Here is a 20,817-nt window from a genome sequence, read left to right on the forward strand (position 1 = left end):
ATTTTCTCTCTATTTAGAATTGTTTGCAATATTAGTACTTCACTCCATAGATGGCGTCAACTTCGTGGTCTTGCTACTCATTTTACACATCTACAGAAAAATACATCCACAGATGCCTAAAGTTCCTGCATCTTCACTTTTACACAAGTCATAAGCAGATTCTATTAAAACAGATTAAAATATTGCAGAATTAATTCTGTTTTCACTCTCCAAAACATTTTAGGGGAAAATCATTATCTAAACTAATGCAAGACAAGAAGACGTTGGGAACATAATAGGAACAAAAAGTTTTAATAATATTGTACATTATAATTCATAAGCTATATAAAACACAAAAGGAAGAAACTAAATATGGTTATAACAATGGAATATTCTGGAAACACCCAGCAGGTCAGGCAGCATGTGGAAAGGAGAAAGAATTAACTTTATAGGTTGAAGACTTTTTACCAGAATGGAGGAAGAGTGAGGACCAGTTTCAAGATGCCTAGGGGGTAAGGAAAGAAATTCAGAAGGAATCTGAGACCAGAATTACCATGGAAGCATGTGGTAGATAAATCCATTAGGTTGATAGGTTAATGAGGGTGTTTAGTGAGAACACAAAGAAATGATCCTAAAAGCCACAAAAATGTAATGTTGTGTAAAATGCCCAGCAGTCCTAGTACAAAGAGAAAAAGAAATTGGATTGATTACCTACAGCAGAATGAATCCGTTGTGATACAAAGAAAGAAAGCAAATTACTTGGAGTTGTAGTGTTGACTCCAGAAAACTGCAATGTGCCCAGATGAAAGGTGAGATGTTGTTCCTCAAACTTATTTTGGGTCCTGTCAAGATCATAAGTCATAGGGGCAGAATGAGAACATTCAGCCCATCGAGTCTGTTCCACAATTCCGTCACGGCTGATTTATTATCCCCCTCAACCCCATTCTCCCCATACCCTTTGACGCCCTTACTAATCAAGAACCTATTAACCTTTGCTTTAAATATACCCAATGACTTGGCCTCCACAGCCGCCCACGGCAATGAATCCCACAGATTCAGTACCCGCTGGTAAAGAAATTCCTCCACATCTGTTTTCGAAAGGAATGTCCTATTAGGAGGCTGTGCTCCCAGTTCTAGATGCCCCCCGCTATAGGAAACATACTTTTCACATCCACTCTATCTGGGCTTTTGAGTATTTGACAAGTTTCAATGAGATCCCCGCCTCATTCTTCTGAACTGCAGCGAGTACAGGCCAGAGCCATTAATTGCACCTCATACATTAACCCTTTCGTTCCTGGGATAATTCTCGTGAACCTCCTCTGGACAACCTTCAAAGCCAGCACATCTTTTCTTAGATAAGGGGCCCAAAAATGCTCACAATACTCCAAAATTAGGTCTCACAACAGCCTTAGGAAGCCTCAGCATTGCATCTTTGCTTTTATATTCTAGTCCTCTCCAAATGAATGCTAACATCACATTGCACTCCTCACCACTGACTCAACCTGCAAGTTAACCCTTAGGGAATCCTGCACAAGGACTCCCAAGTCCCTTTACACCCTTGATTTCTGAATTAAAAGAGTGCAGGAATCCAAAGATAAAGGATTCGGAGTGGGTGCAGGAAGGAGAGTTTAAAGAGGCGGGCACAGGAAGCACAATATCATCCCTGCAAACTGAACACTGGCGCATCGCAATCTCGGTTTGCTCTCCCCAACATACGGGCAATGAATGCAATTACACTAGCTTGAAATTGCAGCGGAACTGGTGCTCCCCTTGGACGGACTGCTTTTGCATCCTTAGCTGATGGAGAAGGAAGAGCTAAAACAGACAGATTAAGATTAGCTTTATTTGTCACATGTACATCAACCCATACAGCGAAATATTCTGTTTGCGGCAAGGAGCAACACAGTCTGAGACTGAACTGGGATCAGCCACGCTTCCAACACGCCAACAACTTTCTAACCCTAATCTTACTAACTGGGGCACCAAGAGAAGACCCACACAGTCACGGAGCGAACAAGCAAAGTCCTCACAGACAGCGCTGGGTGCTGTATCTCCTACGGTGAGTGCAGGCGGAAATCACAGGCATTCCACTAAAGGAATGGTCATTTCAGAATGTTGAAAGGGGAGGGGAATATATGTCGTTTGACAGAAGGTGGTGGAATTTGAAAAGGCTGATCAGTTGAATCCAGAGGCTCATGGGGTTGAAACCGAGAGCTCGAGAAACCCCATCCTTGTGCAAGGAGAGAGGAGGGATGAGGGCAAAAGAAATAGATTAAGTACGGCGATGGTGTCTTGTCATCCATGGAAGAGTGGAAGCTAGGAAGAAGGAACACCTACGTGGGGAGTCTCATCCGAGCTAATACAATGGGCCTGAGGAGACAGAGTGGGAAGAAATAGTCAAGGTAGCTGTAGGAACCTGGGGAAGCAGACTTCACCTAAAACAGCAACTGTTTCCTTTTCCACGGACGCTGCCCGACCTGCTGAGCATTTCCAATATTTTTTATATTTCAGATTTCCAGCATCTGCATTTTTTCTTGCTTTTCCTAACATTCAAAGTAACAACGTTTACATCTGAAATGTAACAAAGAAAGTTACACGGTTTTGATCAGTCCTACTTTAGTGATTTGGGTGAACAATGCAAGTGTCAAAGGTAAAATAAGATGCTTGTTCATTTAATATGAATAATTATTGGAAAAAATATATAATCAGTTAGCATTCACTGGAAATCCACTATCTACATAGATACAAATCTGTAATCTTTTAAAAGATTCATTTTGACCAATAACTTTTGGAATGGACAGGCAGCTAGCTAACAGCCAACCTAAGCTGAAATGTGTACCACTGGCTGGGTCTAGAAGCTTAAATGGTTTCTTTTCAAGGCCTTTTGATTGCTTTGGTCTGGACCTCCTTAAAGGCAGCACCACAAGTGTTAACATCATTATTTCTCCGTTTCAGTCCTGCAGCAACACAGATCAAAGTTCCTTTCACAAACCAGCCTTCTAGTATTCCATCTGACCGTGAGAAGGCATGGCGTTCAGTTTCAGGGTGGGTGAGTTCCTCCTTTGGGCCGAGCTGTTTATTCCCCACAGCCCTCGTGGTATCAGAGCCCAAACAGGTCATCTTTTTCTGTGACTCCATTGTCACCTTTCTCCCAGTCTGATGGAGATAAGCATTCGTCTGTCTGCACGTCCTGGGGGCTCACGCCGATGTCCAGAAGCTGAGGGTTTGTTCGAGACTGAGCCAGCCTGGAAGCGATCAGAATTTTACGTTAACTGCTGAGCCACGCAAAAAAAAAATGACACAGAAATGTAAATTTATTACTAAGAGAACTACTACTGCAAACAGTGGTTGCTCAAACATCAAATCACCCAGAACATGCCCTGTTCTCATTGTTACCATCAGGGAGGAGGTACAGAAGCCTGAAGACACACACTCAGTGATTCAGGAACAGCTTCTTCCCCTCTGCCATGTGATTTCTGAATGGACTATATATATATACTTACTGAAATTCAAACTTTTTTCTCTATTATTATGCATTACATTGTACTGCTGCTGCAAAGACCACGGATTTCATGACATATGCTGGTGATTCTGAAACAGTTCAGATCTCCCTCAAGGAGAGCTGGATACCAGGAGCTCAAAAGCATTCTCAGCATCGCGCATGATAAGGCTGCCACCTACAGGAGTTTTCACTTACTTACATCTGCCAACTTGCAGACAGATACAGGACATTCTTCAAGCAGCAACAGTCACAGGAATTGTATTGAAAGCAGCAGAAATTTAACTTAATAATTGACAACAGATAATCGGGGTGTGGGACAAGTGGCAGGGAAGGAGTAAATACAGAATAATCTGCAGATGCTGGGGTCAAAGCAACACTCCCAACACGCTGGAGGAACTCAGCAGGTCAGGCAGCATCCGTGGAAATGATGAGTCGACGTTTCGGGACGGAACCCTTCGTCAGGACTGAAGAGGGAAGGAGCAGAGGCCCTATAAAGAAGGTGGGGGGAGGGTGGGAAGGAGAAGGCTGGTAGGTTCAGGTGAAAAACCAGTAAGGGGAACCTACCAACCTTCTCCTTCCCACCCTCCCCCCACCTTCTGCCCTCCCTCTTCAGTCCTGACGAAGGGTTCCGGCCCGAAACGTCGACTCATCGTTTCCATGAATGCTGCCCGACCTGCTGAGTTCCTCCAGCGTGTTGTGAGTGTGGCAGGGAAGGAGTGCCGGGGAGGGGTTTGCCACAGGTAATGACACACCCAGCTCCGAGACACCAGGCAAGGTCATTTTACTCCAACTAACTGGCTTGTTGATCATTACAAAATGTCTCTCTGGTGCTTCCTGCTCCCTCCCCTCTCCCTTCCCCTTTTCCCAACTGTGGTTCCCCTCTCCATACCCCCTTCCCGCTCTCAGTCCACAATAGAGACGCATATCAGAATCAGGTTTATCATCGCTCACATATGTCAGGGAATTGTTTTCTTTTGCAGCGCAGTGAAATACAAAAATTACTACAGCACTCTGCTATAGTCCCAGGCACCCTAGCTATACAAGTGTGTGCCTAAGCCTGTTGCACAGTACTGTATGTTGTGAAATTTGCTGTTTTGCAGCAGCAGTGCAGTGCGATACATGAAAAATTATAAATTTCAGTGAGAAATATCTATTTAAAAATAAATACGTAGTGCAAATAGAGATCAAAAGTGGTGGGGTAGTGTTCATGGGTTCATTGTCCACTTAGAAATCTGGTGGCTGAGGGAGAGAAACTGTTCCTAAAATGGTCAGTGTGTATCTTCAGGCTCCTGTACCTCCTTCACTAATAGTAGCAATTATTGATTCTCTCTGCGGCTTGTGGCGCCTTGTCGTTTCTTTAGCACTTGTCTTTCTTTTTAATGAGATGGAGTTGCTAGCTCGGTGCGCAACCCAGCACAGATGGAAAGCGTGTAAGCAGCCGGCCGGATTCGAGCCGGGAGACCACCACTCGCCTTGAAGTCCTGTGCAGATGCCACAGCACCACCAGGCAGCTAAACAGTGGCAGTACAGACACCGAAAGATCAGTTGGCGTTTCGGGCCGAGACCCTTCGTGGCCCAAAACGTCGACTGTTTACTCTTTTCCATAGATGCTGCCTGACCTGCTGAGCTCCTCCAGAATTTTGTGTCTGCTGCTTCGAATTTCCAGCATCTGCAGATTTTCTTGTGTTCGCAGTGACCAAGAATACTCAGCAAGTCTACCATAAGAAGCAACGTTTTGTGCAAAGCGTCAAATCAACAGCATTTATGACATCATAAAAAAGGAAGTCCATTTATCAGGAAATTGCATTTGGTACTTCTACTCAGCATTGACAGTCCACTTTCATGCTATTTTCTCCAGATTTAACTATCGAACTAATTTCAGGCTTATGAATAAAACACTTGGTGAATGGATTTCCAAATCTAAAATGAGTGATATGGTAGCAAAGAGGATTTCACATGCAAATCAGTTAGTCACATAGCTGAGCCACATTCCTTCTGCACAACAGGATAACTTAGTCACATTGGCAACAGGCAATGAATCTCAGCAGGGATGAAGCCCGCGTCAAGCGAGCTGGGACACCGCAGCACAGACTCAGTGGAGAGATGAAGATGCGCCGAGCTGGTTGGCTGAATGGTTTAAAACATAGAAGGGTTTTATTTACCTTCGGCTGGGTCAAAGCTGTCCAGACTGCAGCTTGGAAAAGTCAGAGCAGACAGAGGTGAGACGGGCACACAGTAAGATGAACTGGTCAGCGCGACAAGTGCTCGGTGGGCCAGTTTACACATTGGTTAGACACTCAAAGCAAAAGAGAGGGAGTTTGGTTTTACCTGGCAAAAGCTTCATCCAGATCATCATTCATTTCCTAAAAACAAACAAAAGTAGTGTTTTTATAACAACATGCAGCCCATCAAGTCCGCTCCACTATTTGATTTACTTTTCCTCTCAACCCCGTTCTCCTGCCTACTCCCCATAACCTTTTATCCTCCTCCAATCAAACTCCACCTTAAATATACACAATGACATGGTCTCCACAACCATCTGAGGCAACAAATTCCACAGATTCACCACCCACTGGCTAAAGAAACTTCCCCTCATCTCTGTTCCAACTTTTTCTATGCCATGCATCCCTACCATTAACCGAGGGGCCACACCTGTTCTAAAGGGACATCCTTCTGAAAGGTGTGCCCCCTGGTCCTAGACTTCACTGCTCTTTGAAACATCCTCTCCACATCCACTCTATCTAGGCCTTTCAATATTCAGTAACTTTCAGCGAGATTTCCCCCCTCTCATTCTTCTAGAGTTCAGTGAGTAAAGGTGGATAGACGAGATCAATTGATTCAAATAGCACATCTGCATGCCGGAGGGTTAATAGCATAGCATAAAGGAATCTATTTTTGGGAGAGATGATGGTGTGTGCTGGAGAAAGAACAATAAAAAGAATCTGCCCGAAGGGGGGCGATCAGCGTGGAAAGTAGCTCAGATTTAGAATGATCTTAAAGTCATTCTGGCGGCCACAGACCAGAATTATTGGTCTGGATATGTGCGAGTTGTGTGACATCGGCAGGGGTGGGTGGAGAGTTGAACAAGACACATCCCTCCCCCTCCTGTCTTCTCCTATCATTTTGGATCTCCCCCTCCCCCCCCACTTTCAAATCTCTTACTAGCTCTTCTTTCAGTTAGTCCTGACGAAGGGTCTCGGCCCGAAACGTCGACTGTACCTCTTCCTAGAGATGCTGCCTGGCCTGCTGCGTTCACCAGCAACTTTGATGTGTGTTGCCTGAATTTTCAGCATCTGCAGATTTCCTCGTGTTTGCGCACAAAACTAATTGTTAGGATTGGTATTAAGACAGGTGGGGAGTATGATAGAGCAGTCTGCAGGAGTGGAGGAGAGGTCTGGGATTCAGAACAGAACAAAGCACTCCCCTGCCTCCTGGCCCACCAGGAATTCTTCTCCACAACGATTGCCTTTTCTCACTGAACCTTTATTTGTTTGTTTGTTTACTTAGCGACACAGCGCTGAGTAGGCACCTCTGGCCCTTCGTGCCATGCTATCCCAGCAAACCCACAACTCCAATTAACCCTAACCTAATCACGGGACAATTTACAATGACCAATTAACCTGCCCAGTACGTCTTTGTGGGAGGAGACCAGAAAGAGATAACCCAGGCATTCCATGGGAAGGACATGCAGCGTCTCCTTACGGAACGGTGCTGGAATTGAACTCTGAACTCCGGAAAACTCCCCGAGCTGTAATAGTGCTGCATAAACTGCTACGATATCATGGCACCGAAGGTCCATCGGGAATCCCAAGGTCTGGGGTTACCTGTCTGCCCAGAGTGAAACTCGCAATCCAGGCATTTTGTGACCATCCCCTTCAGAATACAATGCATTATCAGTGCTAATCTGCCCCTGAGAGCTCCTTCACTCATTTCAGTTGCCTCAATAAGATTCAGAAGCTGACACTTCGTATCAGCTTGCTTAGAACTCCACCCTATACTCCCAATTCCATGTCCTCAGTTGGGTTAAAATTGCCCCCTGCTGGGTTGAGTTTTTCTCCGATCTTGGCAATTTACTTGCAAACATTTCCTCGCCATATGAGGAGGCATCATCAACGCGCTGATAATTGTGGTGTGTCCTCCGAATGCTTGGCCTTTATATGCTTATCGATCAGTTGATTGGTCGTCATTTCAGAAACTCAGCTGTGACGTAGGGAGGAAATCTTGTTGCTGATTGGCTGTGTGGCGAACTTCCTGTGTTGCGGTCGGGAATCTTGGCCACGTTAGGTCATAAAGAGGGTTCGAGGTCTACGTGTTTAAGGATTGTTCACGAAAACTACACTTTTAGGAATTCCCTTTTATGCCACGTGTTTGCTTGCGCCATGACTTTCACTAATGCCCAGTCGATTTTGTGCCCCTCTTGATCTTCATGAGGAGAGACTAGGGAGAGTTGGTCATGGCGCTTTACAACCAGTTGGTGTTCACAGATCCTTGTGGATAGTTTCCTCCTAGTTCCAAGAACAATTCTGTAAACAGACATGTAGGTCTTCATCCTATTTATGAGCCAATGCAGGCAAAATTCCAGACCACAATGCGCTAAGTTCACCACGCAACCAGTCATCAACGAGATTTCCTCCCACATCATAACTGAGTTTCCAAAATGCCGACCAATCAGCTGATTGATAACCATATTAAGGCCAGGCATTCGGAGGACTCACCACAATCAACAGCACACTGAAGATGTCTCCCCGTACGGTGATGAAATGTTTGCAAGTGAACTGCCAAGATCAGTGAACAACTCAATCCATCAACCACCCGAGCTACACATTTTCCAAATTATTGCCTCTTGTGCTTCTGCTTGAGGATCACTTGGGAGCTGTAGCCAAGTGCCCCACAAAACGTGTATTTACTTCCGAGGTAACCCACACAAAATGCTGGGGGAGCTCAGCAGGCCAGGCAGCATCTTTGGAAAAGAGTAAACAGCCGGCGTTACGGGCCAAGACCCTTCACCAGGACTCCTGAAAGGTCAACTATTTACTCTTTTCCTGGCCTGCTGAGTTCCTCCAGCACTTTGTGTGTGTGTGTGTGTGTGTGTGTGTGTGTGTGTGTGTGTGTGTGTAGCTTTGGATTTCCAGCATCTGCAGGTTTTTTCATATTAGGAAGAGTATTTAGTGTACAACACTGAGAGACTGCACGTGGCCAAGTGGTTAAGGCATCAGTCTAGTGATCTGAAGGTCGCTAGTTCGAGCCTCAGCTGAGGCAGCGTGTTGTGTCCTTGGGCAAGGCACTTAACCACACATTGCTCTGCGACGACACTGGTGCCAAGCTCTATCGGCCCTAGTGCCCTTCCCTTGGACAACATCAGTGGCATAGAGAGGGGAGACTTGCAGCATGGGCAACTGCCGGTCTTCCATACAACCCTGCCCAGGCCTGCGCCCTGGAAACCTTCCAAGGCGCAAATCCATGGTCTCACGATACTAACGGATGCCTATTATTACTATTACTGAGGAGGACCATAAGAATTAAAGGAAGTATGTTCAGGGTTGTATCTGAAGTACACCTATTAGTTTCTTCTACAATTCTTTTCTAAGACTTTATTCCAAGTTTAGCGAAGCTGGATTCCTTCAGCTGATGACTAACAACGCTGTCTTCCACGGTACTGCTAGTCTTACCCACACAAGGTTGTCATTGATCGAGTATTGTTTATCTGCACTGGAGAGCTCACTCCTGCGGTTTGCTGGCTTGGCTCCTTCTGTTAAATCCAACAAATCTGCCGTGGCTACTTCTGCAGGGAAGTTGAAAACAACTTAATGTATTATTTGTAAATGAATAGCCCAGCCACAACAGGAGTCAAAAAGGAGACGTAATGCGTATAAAGTCTCAACGTAGATAGCCGCCCGCTCCCACTGTACATCCAGACACAAAGAACAAATCTTACACAGGCTTGACAGTCGGAGAATGCAACCATGAATATCACCACAAGCTCATACGGAGGTAAGAAAATGTTCTCAGAAAATAAGCTCAAATTAATCATGTGCAAAAGGACGCTCACCTCCTGCAATTACCCCAATTTAAAAAAAATGAGTTGAATAGTTATGAACAAGATTGCCTTTACTACGAATTAAGGATCCTATGCTGTGGATGGTAAGCTTAAAGATTCAAACTATTACAGCCTTTAGGTTCCGAAGTATCTTTCATATGCTGCAATTATTGCACATGCTCTTCTTTTAAGGCAGAGATTTGAAAGCAAAATCCACAGGCTGCACTGCTCTGTCAGCAGACTGAAGCTTCATGAGAGGAAAACCGAGTACAGAGCAAAATAGGAGCCACATGCATTAGCACCTCCTGCAAGCAACAGTTCCCCTCTTCTTGGACCGGGGGTTCCCAGTCTGGTCCCATGGACTCCTTAATGGTATTGGTCCATGGCATAAAAAAAGGTTGGGAACTCCTACCTTAGGCTCTTTGGATCTTTGCTCTTCATGGTTGGGATCAAAGTTCAAAGTAAATTTAGGACTGAAGTACGTACAGCACTGTACAAAAATCTTAGGCACCCTAGTTTTTTTTAATATATGGTTTCAGATGTTATGGCCTCTACAGAGCTGATCTCAACATCATCAAGGCTGTCTGGGATTACCTGGAGAGACAGAAGCAAGCGAGACAGCCAGAAGTCTTTAGAAGAACTGTGGCAAGTTCTCCAAGATGCTTGGAACAACCTACCAACTGATTTTCTAGTGTACCAAAGAGAATTGATGCAGTTTTAAAAGGCAAAGGGTGGTCACACCATTAATTTAATTTAGTTTTTTTTTACTATTTACTGCTCTTTATAGTAAAGGTTTTGATATTTAGAAACTTGTTATTTCATTATTTTTAAAGCATCTTCACTTTACAGAACTATTTTTACATGTGCCTAAGACTTTTCACAGTTCTGTAAATATCACCACATAAGATTCACCGTAAGATTCATTTTCTTACAGGCATTCACAGAAGGACAAAGAAATACAATAGAATCAATGAAAAACTACACACAACGACTGCCAAAAAATCATTGTGCATAAGAAGACAAACTGTGCACATACAAAAATATATTATTAATAATAAATAAATAGTAAATAAATAATACTGAGAACAGGAGCTGCAGAGTCCTTGAAGGTGAGTCCATAGGTTGTGGAATCAGGTCAGTGGTGAGGTGAGTGAAGTTATCCACACTGGTTCAGGAGCCTGATGGATGACAATACTTCAACAAGTAAAAAAAAAACCCTTACCTGTTTTGAAGTGGTTATTGATTGACTTTTCCAGTGGAGGTTTATCAGCTGCCCCACTGACAGAAGATCCAATTGCTACTCTTTTTTCTTTCTCTACAAGGGAACAGAGTAACACAGTCTTCACACAACGGAAATAAAGCCATTACAAATTTCAAAGTCAAAGTCAAACTTATTATCAAAGTACATATATGTTAAGAAGCCTTATGGAATGCTTGCTTTTATTAGTTGAGACATTGAGTTCAAAAGTCAGGAGGTCATGTTGCAACTTTATAAAACTCTGGTTAGGCCACATCTGTGGTATTGTGTACATTTCTGGTTGCCTCACCATAGGAAGAATGTTGAGGCTTTGAAGAGGGTGCAGAAGAGGTTTACCAGGACGCTGCCTGGTTTAGAAGGCATTTCCTGTCACGAGAGGCCAGATAAACTTGGGTTGTTTTCTCCGGAGTGCCAGAGGCCGAGGGGAGACCTGATCGAGGTTCACAAGATTATGAGAGGCACAGATAGAGTGGACAGGGAGTATCTGTTTCCCAGGGTGGAAATGTCTCATACCAGAGGGCATTGAAGGTGAGAGGGGGGTAGGTTCAAGGGGGATGTGAAGGGCAGGTTTTTTACTCAGAGAGTCGTGGATGCCAGGAGTGCACTGCCTGGTATGGTGGTAGAGGCAACCACATTAGAGGCTTTTAAGAGACGTTTGGAGAGGCACATGGATGCAAGGAGGATGCATGGTGTAGGTCAGGGGACTTAGTGTTTGGGTGTATTTGATTTGCTTTGTAGCTGGTTCAGCACAACATTGTGGGCCGAATGGACTGTTCCTGAGCTGTTCTCTTTTATGTACTATATTATCATATACTACTTTGAGATTCATTTTCTTGCAGCCATTTACAGGAAAATAAAGAAATACAGTAAAACTTATGAGAAAACAATATATAATCAAAGACTGAGAAACAACCATTATGCAAAAGAGGACAAATTGTGCAAATTTTTAAAAAATGACTGATACCGGGAACATGAATTGTAGAGGCTGTAGGTTATAGAATCAGTTCAGTGTTGTGGTGAATAAAGTTATCTACACCGGTTCAAGAGCCTGATGGTTGTCGAGTAATAATTGTTCCTGAATCTCTTGGTGTGGGACCCAAGGCTTCTGTACCTTCTGCCTGATGGTGGTACTGAGATGAGAGCCAGGCCTGGACAGAGGGGGTCCTTACTGATGGATAGCGCTTTCTTGTGGCAGCACTCCTTGTAAATGTGCTCAGTGCTGGGAAGGGCTTTGCCCTCAGAGCAGACGCACTATATTCTTAAGAGCGTTCAGCTTTGAAATTGTCATGAGGCATTCAAAACAGAACTGTGAATGTGCAATGGGAAAGGAAAAAAGAATTAAACCAAAAATATAGGAATGGAGCTCTCTAGCCAGGACATCTGAGGTGCTGGAGGATTTGGCCATACATCGTAACTCATGAAGACCTGTCTCATTCTGAAGAACAAAGAAACAGTTGAGCTTGTAATTGCCTCAAATTAAAAAGTAAATCAAACTCCCCTGATAAATAAACTGTGCATCTTTTTCAATTCAATTAAGTACCGCGGTAAGTATACTAAAGAAGACGTTTCTTGAAAATTTTAAATAAATGGAGAAGAAGATTGCAACATCGGGACAGCGGGTTGCTGGCCTCCCACTCTGGTTGTTGCAGGATCGACTTCTCTCTTGCTGGAGAAAGAGAGCCTGTCTGGGATACTGAAGTGCTGGGTTACAAATGTAGTTTTGATGCAGCCCGGATCAAGGTCTTTACGGGGGGGCTTTTGCTGTTGCTTGTATGGTGAGGTGTGGGGGCATCAGTGCTCTGCTGGCTCGAGTGGGAGGGAGAGGGGGTCTTGATGCTTTTCCTGCTGCAAGGGGACGGCTTTGGGGCATTGATGCTCCTATCATTCATTCTAAGTGATTTCTTGTTTCGTGGATGTCTGTGAAGAGTGAGAATTTCAGGTTGTATACTGCATATATTCTCTGATATTAAGATAAACCTTTGAGCCTTTATTAAAAAAAAGGCACGCTGTAATAATTATACAGTGTATTGCTTAGGATTAAAGCAAAACACCAGTCTGCTACCTAGAGTTCACTTAACAAAGGAAAAGGCTTGAACTGTCATCTCCATTTCAAGCCAATGCATAATCCATCGGTGAACTCCAATATAATTAAAACGGAGCAGGACGATTAAAAACATCAGCAAGATGTGAAAAACAAGCCCTTCCCATCACCTACTTAAACAGGATTGCTTGGTCTTTTGAGGATGTTACCGTAAGTCAACTTCAAAATTGAAATAATGGGAACAATCTCCCTGATGAGGAAGTTATTTTGGCTGTGGTGTTGGGGAGACAAATAAACATCGTAATTTCTTGCTGAGAGGACAAGAGATGATTCATTGCCCCTGAGACTAAAGGGTAAACTGGATCAGCTGAGGTTACTCATCACTGTTGATCACAGACAAGAGCCGAATGTGAATCTTCCTCCGGCCTCTGCCATTCTTCTCCAGCCTTGGATCTAAACATCCCAGGTAAAATCAGAGACCTTTATGGCTTCTGTTGCCACATGCTGCTAACCAAGTCCAGCCGAGGCAGAGACTATTTCAGGTCAAACTTCAATTATTCAAAAGCACAAGAACGTCTGCAGATACTGGAAATCCAAAGCAACACACACAAAATGCTGGAGAATTTCAGCAGCATATATGGAAATGAATAGATAGTCTACGTTTCGGGCCCAGACTCCTCCGCCCTTCCTTTATTCCCCACTCTGACCTTTTGCTTTGTCTCACCTGCCTATTACTTCCCCCTGGGTTCCCTCTTCTCTCCCCTTCTCCTGTGGTTCACTCTCCTCTCCTAGCAGATTCCTTCTTCTCCAGTCTTTGGCCTTTCCCACCCACCTGGCTTTACCTATCATCTTTCAGCCAGCCTCCTTCCCCTCCCTCCACCTTTTTATTCTGGCATCTTCCCCCTTCCTTCTCAGTTCTGAAGGAGGGTCACGGCCCAAAACGTCGACTGCATATTCATTTCCATCGATGCTGCCTGACCTGCTGAGTTCCTCCATCATTTTGTGTGTGTTGCTTTTAATTATTCAAACCAACTTCTAAAAGTAGGGACAGAGTTGAAGAAGTTAGCATCCTTCATGTGTGGGATCCCAAAGAGCCACCTTCAGCAAGATCCTTCCTTATGATATTGAGCAGAGAAGTATAATCCTCAATGCACTAGGGACTCCTCTCTATCAGCAATGATAAAAGAAATATGTACAGATATGAGAAAAACTTATTCTAAATGTAACACACGCAAACTGCTGGAGGAACTCAGCAGGTCAGGCAGCATCTATGGGAATAAATAAACAGAAGATGTTTCAGGCCAAGACCCTTCTTGCGGATGGTAAAGGAAGAGGGAAGACGCCAGAATTAAAAGGTGCGGGGAGGGGAAGAAGGCTAGCTAAGGTGATAGGTAAACCCAAGTGGGTGTGAGAAATATTTATTTATTTATTTATTGACATACAGCGTGGAGTTGGCCTTCTGGCCCTTCGAGCTGCGCTAACCAGCAATTCCCCCAATTTAATCACAGGACAATTTACAATGACCAGTTAACCTACCAACTGGTATGTGGGAGAAAACCAGAACACCGGGAGGAAAACCACGTGGTCACGGGGAGAACATACAGGCAGCAGTGGGGATTGAACCTGAGTCGTTGGTACTGTAAAGCGTTGTACTGACCACTACGCTACCGTGCGATTATCAAAACGGCAACAACAGCAACAAAAGTATCACAACATTAATGGCACTGAACTCAGAGGCGGCTTGTTTTAATTTCAAAACAATTTTGTTGCAACTATGGAAAGGTCAATAACAAAATATTTTTTAAATGTTAATTTTCATTATCTAACCCTGATAATGAAAACCCACCTTCCTTGGCAGCTTGCCAGAATTCGAAAGCTATTTTGAAAGCTTGGGCCACGGTTAATGTCACTGCCTGAGCCTAGGAAGACACAACAGATTAATTAGGATTAGATGGCATTCACAGGCATAATGGAGAAAAGGAAATCACTTCATGTTTTCATAATATCACAAGCTTTTCTGTAGGATTAACCAGAATTAGGAGGAGAGGAGGAGATGGCAGCACAACGCAGCTCGCAGCAGCCACTCCGGTGGTGATATCTGTTATTTGTCAAGTAGGGTGCGGTGCACAATCCTGATTTGATGGAGACGGACGTGAGAGCACGGAGGAACATCTGGTGAAACTTCTGAAATGCCTGCTTCGCTGCTGCTGCTACTGTACTGTGTGGTCCGAAATCTCTGGAGGGGAAGGCCCCGAATCCTCGGCTTTGCTTGTTGCTCGGCGGCCGGGGTGGGGTCAAAGTGCTCAGCAGAGGATGGTGCTCGGAGAGGCTGTGACGGAGGCTCGAAGTTTTCGAACGGACTCAGAGTCCGCTGCGGTTGGGTGCTTCCAATGGTGCTGCATCGGCAAGATTGCGGCGCTTGGAGGTTCATGGCAGGGAGAGTTTCTCCCTTCTACCGTCTGGGTGAGATGAAAAGGCTATCAGGAGTTTTTCTTACCCTGCCCATGGTCTGCTCTTTATCAAATTACAATATTGCTTTGCACTGTTGTTATATGTTATAATTATGTGGTTTTGTCAGTTTTAGTCTTGGTTTGTCCTGTGTTTCTTGTGATATCATTCTGGAGGAACATTGCATCATTTTTTAATGCATGCATTTCTAAATGACAATAAACGAGGACTGAGTGTCCTCATAATCTAATTGTGCGACCACTTTACCATTGTAACTTTCCACCATCTTCACAACAACCTCTAGCATGGATTGGAGAGGAAATGTAAGATTGTGAGCTGACAAGAAACTATTTTTAATGGAAGTAATTTGGAAAATGAGTAACTCGGGTGGACGATGGTTGGGTTGGGTTGGTCTCCAATCTTGTCAATTTACTTGCAAATGTTCTGTTAGCATGTGAGGAGACATCGTCAGAGCGCAATTAACAGTACACTGTTGATGTCTCCTCGCGTGGTGATGAAACTTTTGCAAGTAAATTGCCAAGATCGGAGAACAACTCAACCCAACCTCTAAACTAAATTGATGACTGATGATACAAAAAAAAACACTATTGTGAAAGATGGAAGGATTTCACTTTCGTAATTGTACCAGGTATACATTCCAGAAAGGGAAAGAAACAGAAACTGAAGAAGAATGATCCTTGGACTTTGAAAGGCATGCATTTCAAATGTACAAGCATCTCCTCAGCTGTGTTTCCTGAACTTTTTGCTTCTAACGACAACATCTGCAGTCCTCCTTAGTGACACACAGAGGGGTGGAAATGGAAGCTTCATTACTGGCAGATACAGAACCTGATCTGGTCTCATGGGGATCCTTTTGGAGATAACGATGTGATGTATTTTGACATAGCACATAATTCAGGCTTTATTTTTAAACAGAAAGAGGACAAACCCTGTCTGGGATTAATTAGAGACAATCAGAGAAGAATTTTTAGCATTTTTCTCAATAGGTGTAATCTCAACTCTTTGCAGCCACTGCTAACAGTGACACTGTTTATGTAGCAACCTGGTAATCTCCAAAACAAACCAGTACCGGGTGAGAGAAGGGCAGATAATGTCTGCAGATTGCTTTCAGTAACCATTCGCATTGCTCATGCCACCAATTAGGAGAGAAATGTAAAGGCTTAGAAGCAGAATAGGACATGAGGGATAGGGGACGAGTCATCAATAAATACACGAGAACTTACCAGTTTTTTCTTGGTACAAAGGAAGGCGTGGCATTCTAATGTCTCATTCAGCTGGCTCTGAGCAATGTAAGCAAAAACTTTGTCATGCACTTTGTCTGCTGTGCAGTAGGATATCCTGGTTTAGAAAAAAGTTGAATAAAATGGATAAGAAAATAGATTTAAGACAAGCCAGAAAGTAACAAGGTAAATAGCATCAATCTGAATCTCTATGCATTGAATTTAATTTATCCATTGAAGAAGATGATAAAGGTGAACAAACCTTGGCTTGCAATGCCCAGGCCATTAGATATCAACATAAAATAATTTTGAGCCCTTGCCCACAATCAATGTGCCTATGGGTGAGTGGACTACGGAACAAGAGGTCCCGGATTCGAATCTGGCTCCTTGTGCGCTTTCCGTCCGTGTTGGGTTGAGCGCCGAGCTAGCAACTCGGCCTCATAAAAAGCAAACACGAGGAAATATGCTGATGCTGGAAATTCAAGCAACACACAAAGTACTGGTGAACGCAGCAGACCAGGCAGCATCTATAGGAAGAGGTACAGTCGACGTTTCGGGCCGAGACCCTTCGTCAGGGCTACGAAGGGTCTCGACCCGAAACATCGGCTGTGCCTTGCTCCAGGTTTCCAGCGTCTGCAGAATTTCTTGTGTTTAAGATCGGGTGGAGAACTCCAGCAGAGATGGAGTAAACGACCACATGCAGAAGAGCTAAGCAAATGGAACAAATGCATTTTCATCTGGAAGGACATCTCACTGACCTTGTAGAAACTATTAAGGAAGCTGAAGGTGAAGGAGAAAGTGGAAATTTATTTATTTTTTATATTCAGCAAAACAGCTTTGAGTAGACCCTTCCGCCCCTTTGAACCGCCCAACCCAGTAACCCCTGACAACCCCGATTTAACCCTAGCCTAATCACAGGACAAATTACTATGCCCAATTAACCTACCCGGGATGTCTTCGGACTGTGGGAGGAAACCGGAGCACCCGGAGGGAAGCCCACACATTCCTTGGGGAGGACGTACAGAGACTCCTTACACAATGGCACCAGAATTGAACTCTGAACTTTGACACCCCGAACTGTAAAAATGTCGCGCTAACAGTGACACTGCCGTGGAGCCCATTACGTAAGAGTAAATCGCTTAACAGAATAAAAGGTCATGGGGTTCAGACCAGATAGCATATCGTTTTTAAACACAGAACAGAGAAGGGTACAGCACAGGAATAGGCTAAAAAGCCAATCAAAAACACACAAATACTAATCCCTCCTATTATTTTCCCCAAATAATTATCAAAAGAGAATAACATGAATCATATAACCATATAACAATTACAGCACAGAAACAGGCCATCTTGGCCCTTCTAGTCCGTGCCGAATGCTGGATAAAATGACAAAGTAAGTGTTTAAGACTCCAGTGAATGCTGCAATTGATGGTGGCGAGATTGGAAACAGGTGCAGGGTGGAAATTTTCTTAGGGGTGTTCAAATTATGATAGTTTAATTACCGCATCCACCTCCTTCGTGTTCAGTGAATATTCAAAGAGTAAAGTCAGGATGCCAGCCTCCCTGAATCTGAATCAAAATATCGTTGTCGTCAATGTGCTTCACAACATCAGAGGCAAGATTTTTGCAATCAACATGTGGTTTAGGGAGCGGACTGCTAAGACAAACCCACATCCTGAAACAATATATGGTCATACAGCATCTATACATGGCATCTAGTGTGTATGCACTATAATTGGGTACAGCGTTATTGAGAGGCACGTGGTCTTCCTGCCCTTTGGAAAAGAGCTGGCCTGACGTCAAAGTGGTCAAAGTTCACGCCTCTGTGAATGCCAGGCTTCAACTGTTCCTTCTAAGCTGTGCAGCTGTGTGGCTGTGCAGTAACTAAAACGTTCCCCCACACATAGCCTTCATTGCTATGTAGCAGGAATTTTCCTGTATGTAATGTTTCAAGTGTCAGGGTAGTGGGGTTTCTACCAAAGGAGGTGTAAGGCACTCCTTCCCTCCTCTAGCCTGCAGGTCACTCTTGTGCAAGGAGTAGCACCTGCTTAGCTCCAGATCAGGGTCCTATGAAGCCATGGGAGCAGGTGGTGGATGGTCGTATGAGCAGCTGATGCATATTGCAAGTCCTGGTTATGCAACCACTGACACCAGGCAAACAATCTCTGAAGAGTATTGATAATGGCTGGGGTCACCCATCTTGTAAAGACACTGCCCAGCAGAAGGTAATGGCAAACCATTAGAAAAAAAATCGCCAAGAATAATTATGGTCATAATGATCATGATCGCCCAAATCATATAACATGGCACATAATGATGATGATAATTAAAGTGCCGCACAGTTTTCAGGTCATATAAAAATTTCCTGCTCAGAGCAATGGTTGGTTCATAAAAAAATTAGAGGGAACGTTAAAGACAAGGTAGATTATTTCTTGTTTTTAGTCCAGTAGTTCTAAAAGAACCAGCAATGGCAGGCAGTGGAATGGTATGTTCCTCTTTTGAGATGTGGGAGATCAGTGAGCTGTCAGGTGTACAGGAAGCCTAACAACAGCACCTCCTCTCAGACCACATGGATCAGATGGCCCCTCTGAGGGCAATAGGCCGGTGAGACTTACATCAGTGGTAGGGAGATTACTTAAGGCTCTTTGGAACAGGATCTATTCACAGGGGGAAGAAAAATCTTTACTTTATTCAGGATAGTCAGCATGATTTTGTGCAAGGGAGGTCATTTTCCTTAAAACATGATTGAGAATTTTTGAGGAGGTGACAAAGATTACGGGAGTAGAACAGAGGATATTGTATATACAAAGATTGGGTAAAGCTTTTGACAGGGTCACTTGTGGTCAGTTGATCCAAAAGATTAAGGCACATGAGTGATGCATAATGTCTTCATGGATTGGATTTTAAGACTGCCATGGCCATAGAAGACAGTGATGGAAGGGTGTTATTCTAGCACATGTTGCCGATGAGCAGTGTTGTGTAATCAAGAGATTTAGTTGTGTTCAGACCACACATCAGATTTGGGAAGAAATCTAATCTAAATCTTTGATGGTGGAATGATTGTTGGTGCCTGACAGATGGTTTAAGTATCCCATAAACTGCTAACCTTTACTTTATTGTCGCCAAACAATTGATACTAGAGTGTACAATCATCACAGCGATATTTGATTCTGCGCTTCGCGCTCCCTGGAGTACAAATCGATAGTAAATAGTAAAAATTTAAATTATAAATCATAAATAGAAAATAGAAAAGGGAAAGTAAGGTAGTGCAAAAAAACCGAGAGGCAGGTCCGGGTATTTGGAGGGTACGGCCCAGATCCGGGTCAGGATCCGTTCAGCAGTCTTATCACAGTTGGAAAGAAGCTGTTCCCAAATCTGGCTGTATGAGTCTTCAAGCTCCTGAACCTTCTCCCGGAGGGAAGAGGGACGAAAAGGGTGTTGGCTGGGTGGATCGTTTCCTTGATTATCCTGACAGCACTGCTCTGACAGTGTGCGGTGTAAAGTGAGTCCAAGGACGGAAGATTGGTTTGTGTGATGTGCTGCGCCGTGTTCACGATCTTCTGCAGCTTCTTCCGGTCAACTTCCATACCAGGTTGTGATGTACCCCAGAAGAATGCTTTCTACAGTGCATCTATAAAAATTAGTGAGGGGTTTAGGGGACAGGCCAAATTTCTTTAGTTTTCTCAGGAAGTAAAGGCGCTGGTGGGATCTCCTGGGATTTTCACACACAACAGTCTCTAAACCAGGGGTTCCCAATCTTTTTTATGCTATGGACCAGTATCACTAAGCAAGGGGTCCATAGGGAACCCCTGCTCTAGAGTTTATGGAGAATGGTGCAAAAAACAAATAAAAAACATCCAGTGAGCAGCAGTTCTGTGGGCAAAAACACCTTGTTAATGAGAGAGGTCAGAGGACATTGGCCTGACTGGAAGGCAACAGTAATTCAAATAATCTCATGTTACAACAGTGCTGTGCAGAAGACACAGATGTTGCACTTTGAAGTAAACAGGCTACGGCAGGAGCAGGCCACAAACATATACTCAGTGGCTACTATATCATTTGGATGAAAAAGTAGATAGGTTGGTTAGTAAATGTGCAAGTGACACAAAAACTAGCGGAGTCCTGGATAGTGTGGAAGATTACAAATAGGTTGAAAGTATGCAGGGAGCAATAATGGCATTTGGAATTCAATTTGGACAAGTGCGAGGTGTTGCACTTTGGAAGGTCATATATATGAAGGAAGTGTGAGTAAATGGCAGGACCTTTGATGCGCAGAGAGCTCTTGCATGTTTCCAGGCAGATAGTCATCAG

The 20,817-nt window shown here is 44.0% G+C and overlaps 1 protein-coding gene across 1 annotated transcript in view; it reads right to left on the reverse strand.

The window, feature by feature from the left end:
- Positions 1-272: 272 nt before the first annotated feature.
- The window catches only part of ldlrap1b (low density lipoprotein receptor adaptor protein 1b), a 78,942-nt gene continuing 58,397 nt past the window's right edge, over positions 273-20,817 (reverse strand). Inside the window, exons 4-9 of the mRNA XM_072247085.1 lie at positions 16,510-16,624; positions 14,664-14,736; positions 10,741-10,833; positions 9,151-9,263; positions 5,810-5,844; positions 273-3,224 (exon numbers count right to left, since the gene is read on the reverse strand). Coding sequence (XP_072103186.1) covers positions 3,080-3,224; positions 5,810-5,844; positions 9,151-9,263; positions 10,741-10,833; positions 14,664-14,736; positions 16,510-16,624 — 574 coding nt within the window. The 3' untranslated portion in view covers positions 273-3,079. The remainder of the gene's footprint in view (positions 3,225-5,809; positions 5,845-9,150; positions 9,264-10,740; positions 10,834-14,663; positions 14,737-16,509; positions 16,625-20,817) is intronic.

The sequence above is a fragment of the Mobula birostris genome, chromosome 30 (genome assembly GCF_030028105.1).
Source record: "Mobula birostris isolate sMobBir1 chromosome 30, sMobBir1.hap1, whole genome shotgun sequence".
In the NCBI taxonomy this organism is placed as follows: domain Eukaryota; kingdom Metazoa; phylum Chordata; class Chondrichthyes; order Myliobatiformes; family Myliobatidae; genus Mobula; species Mobula birostris.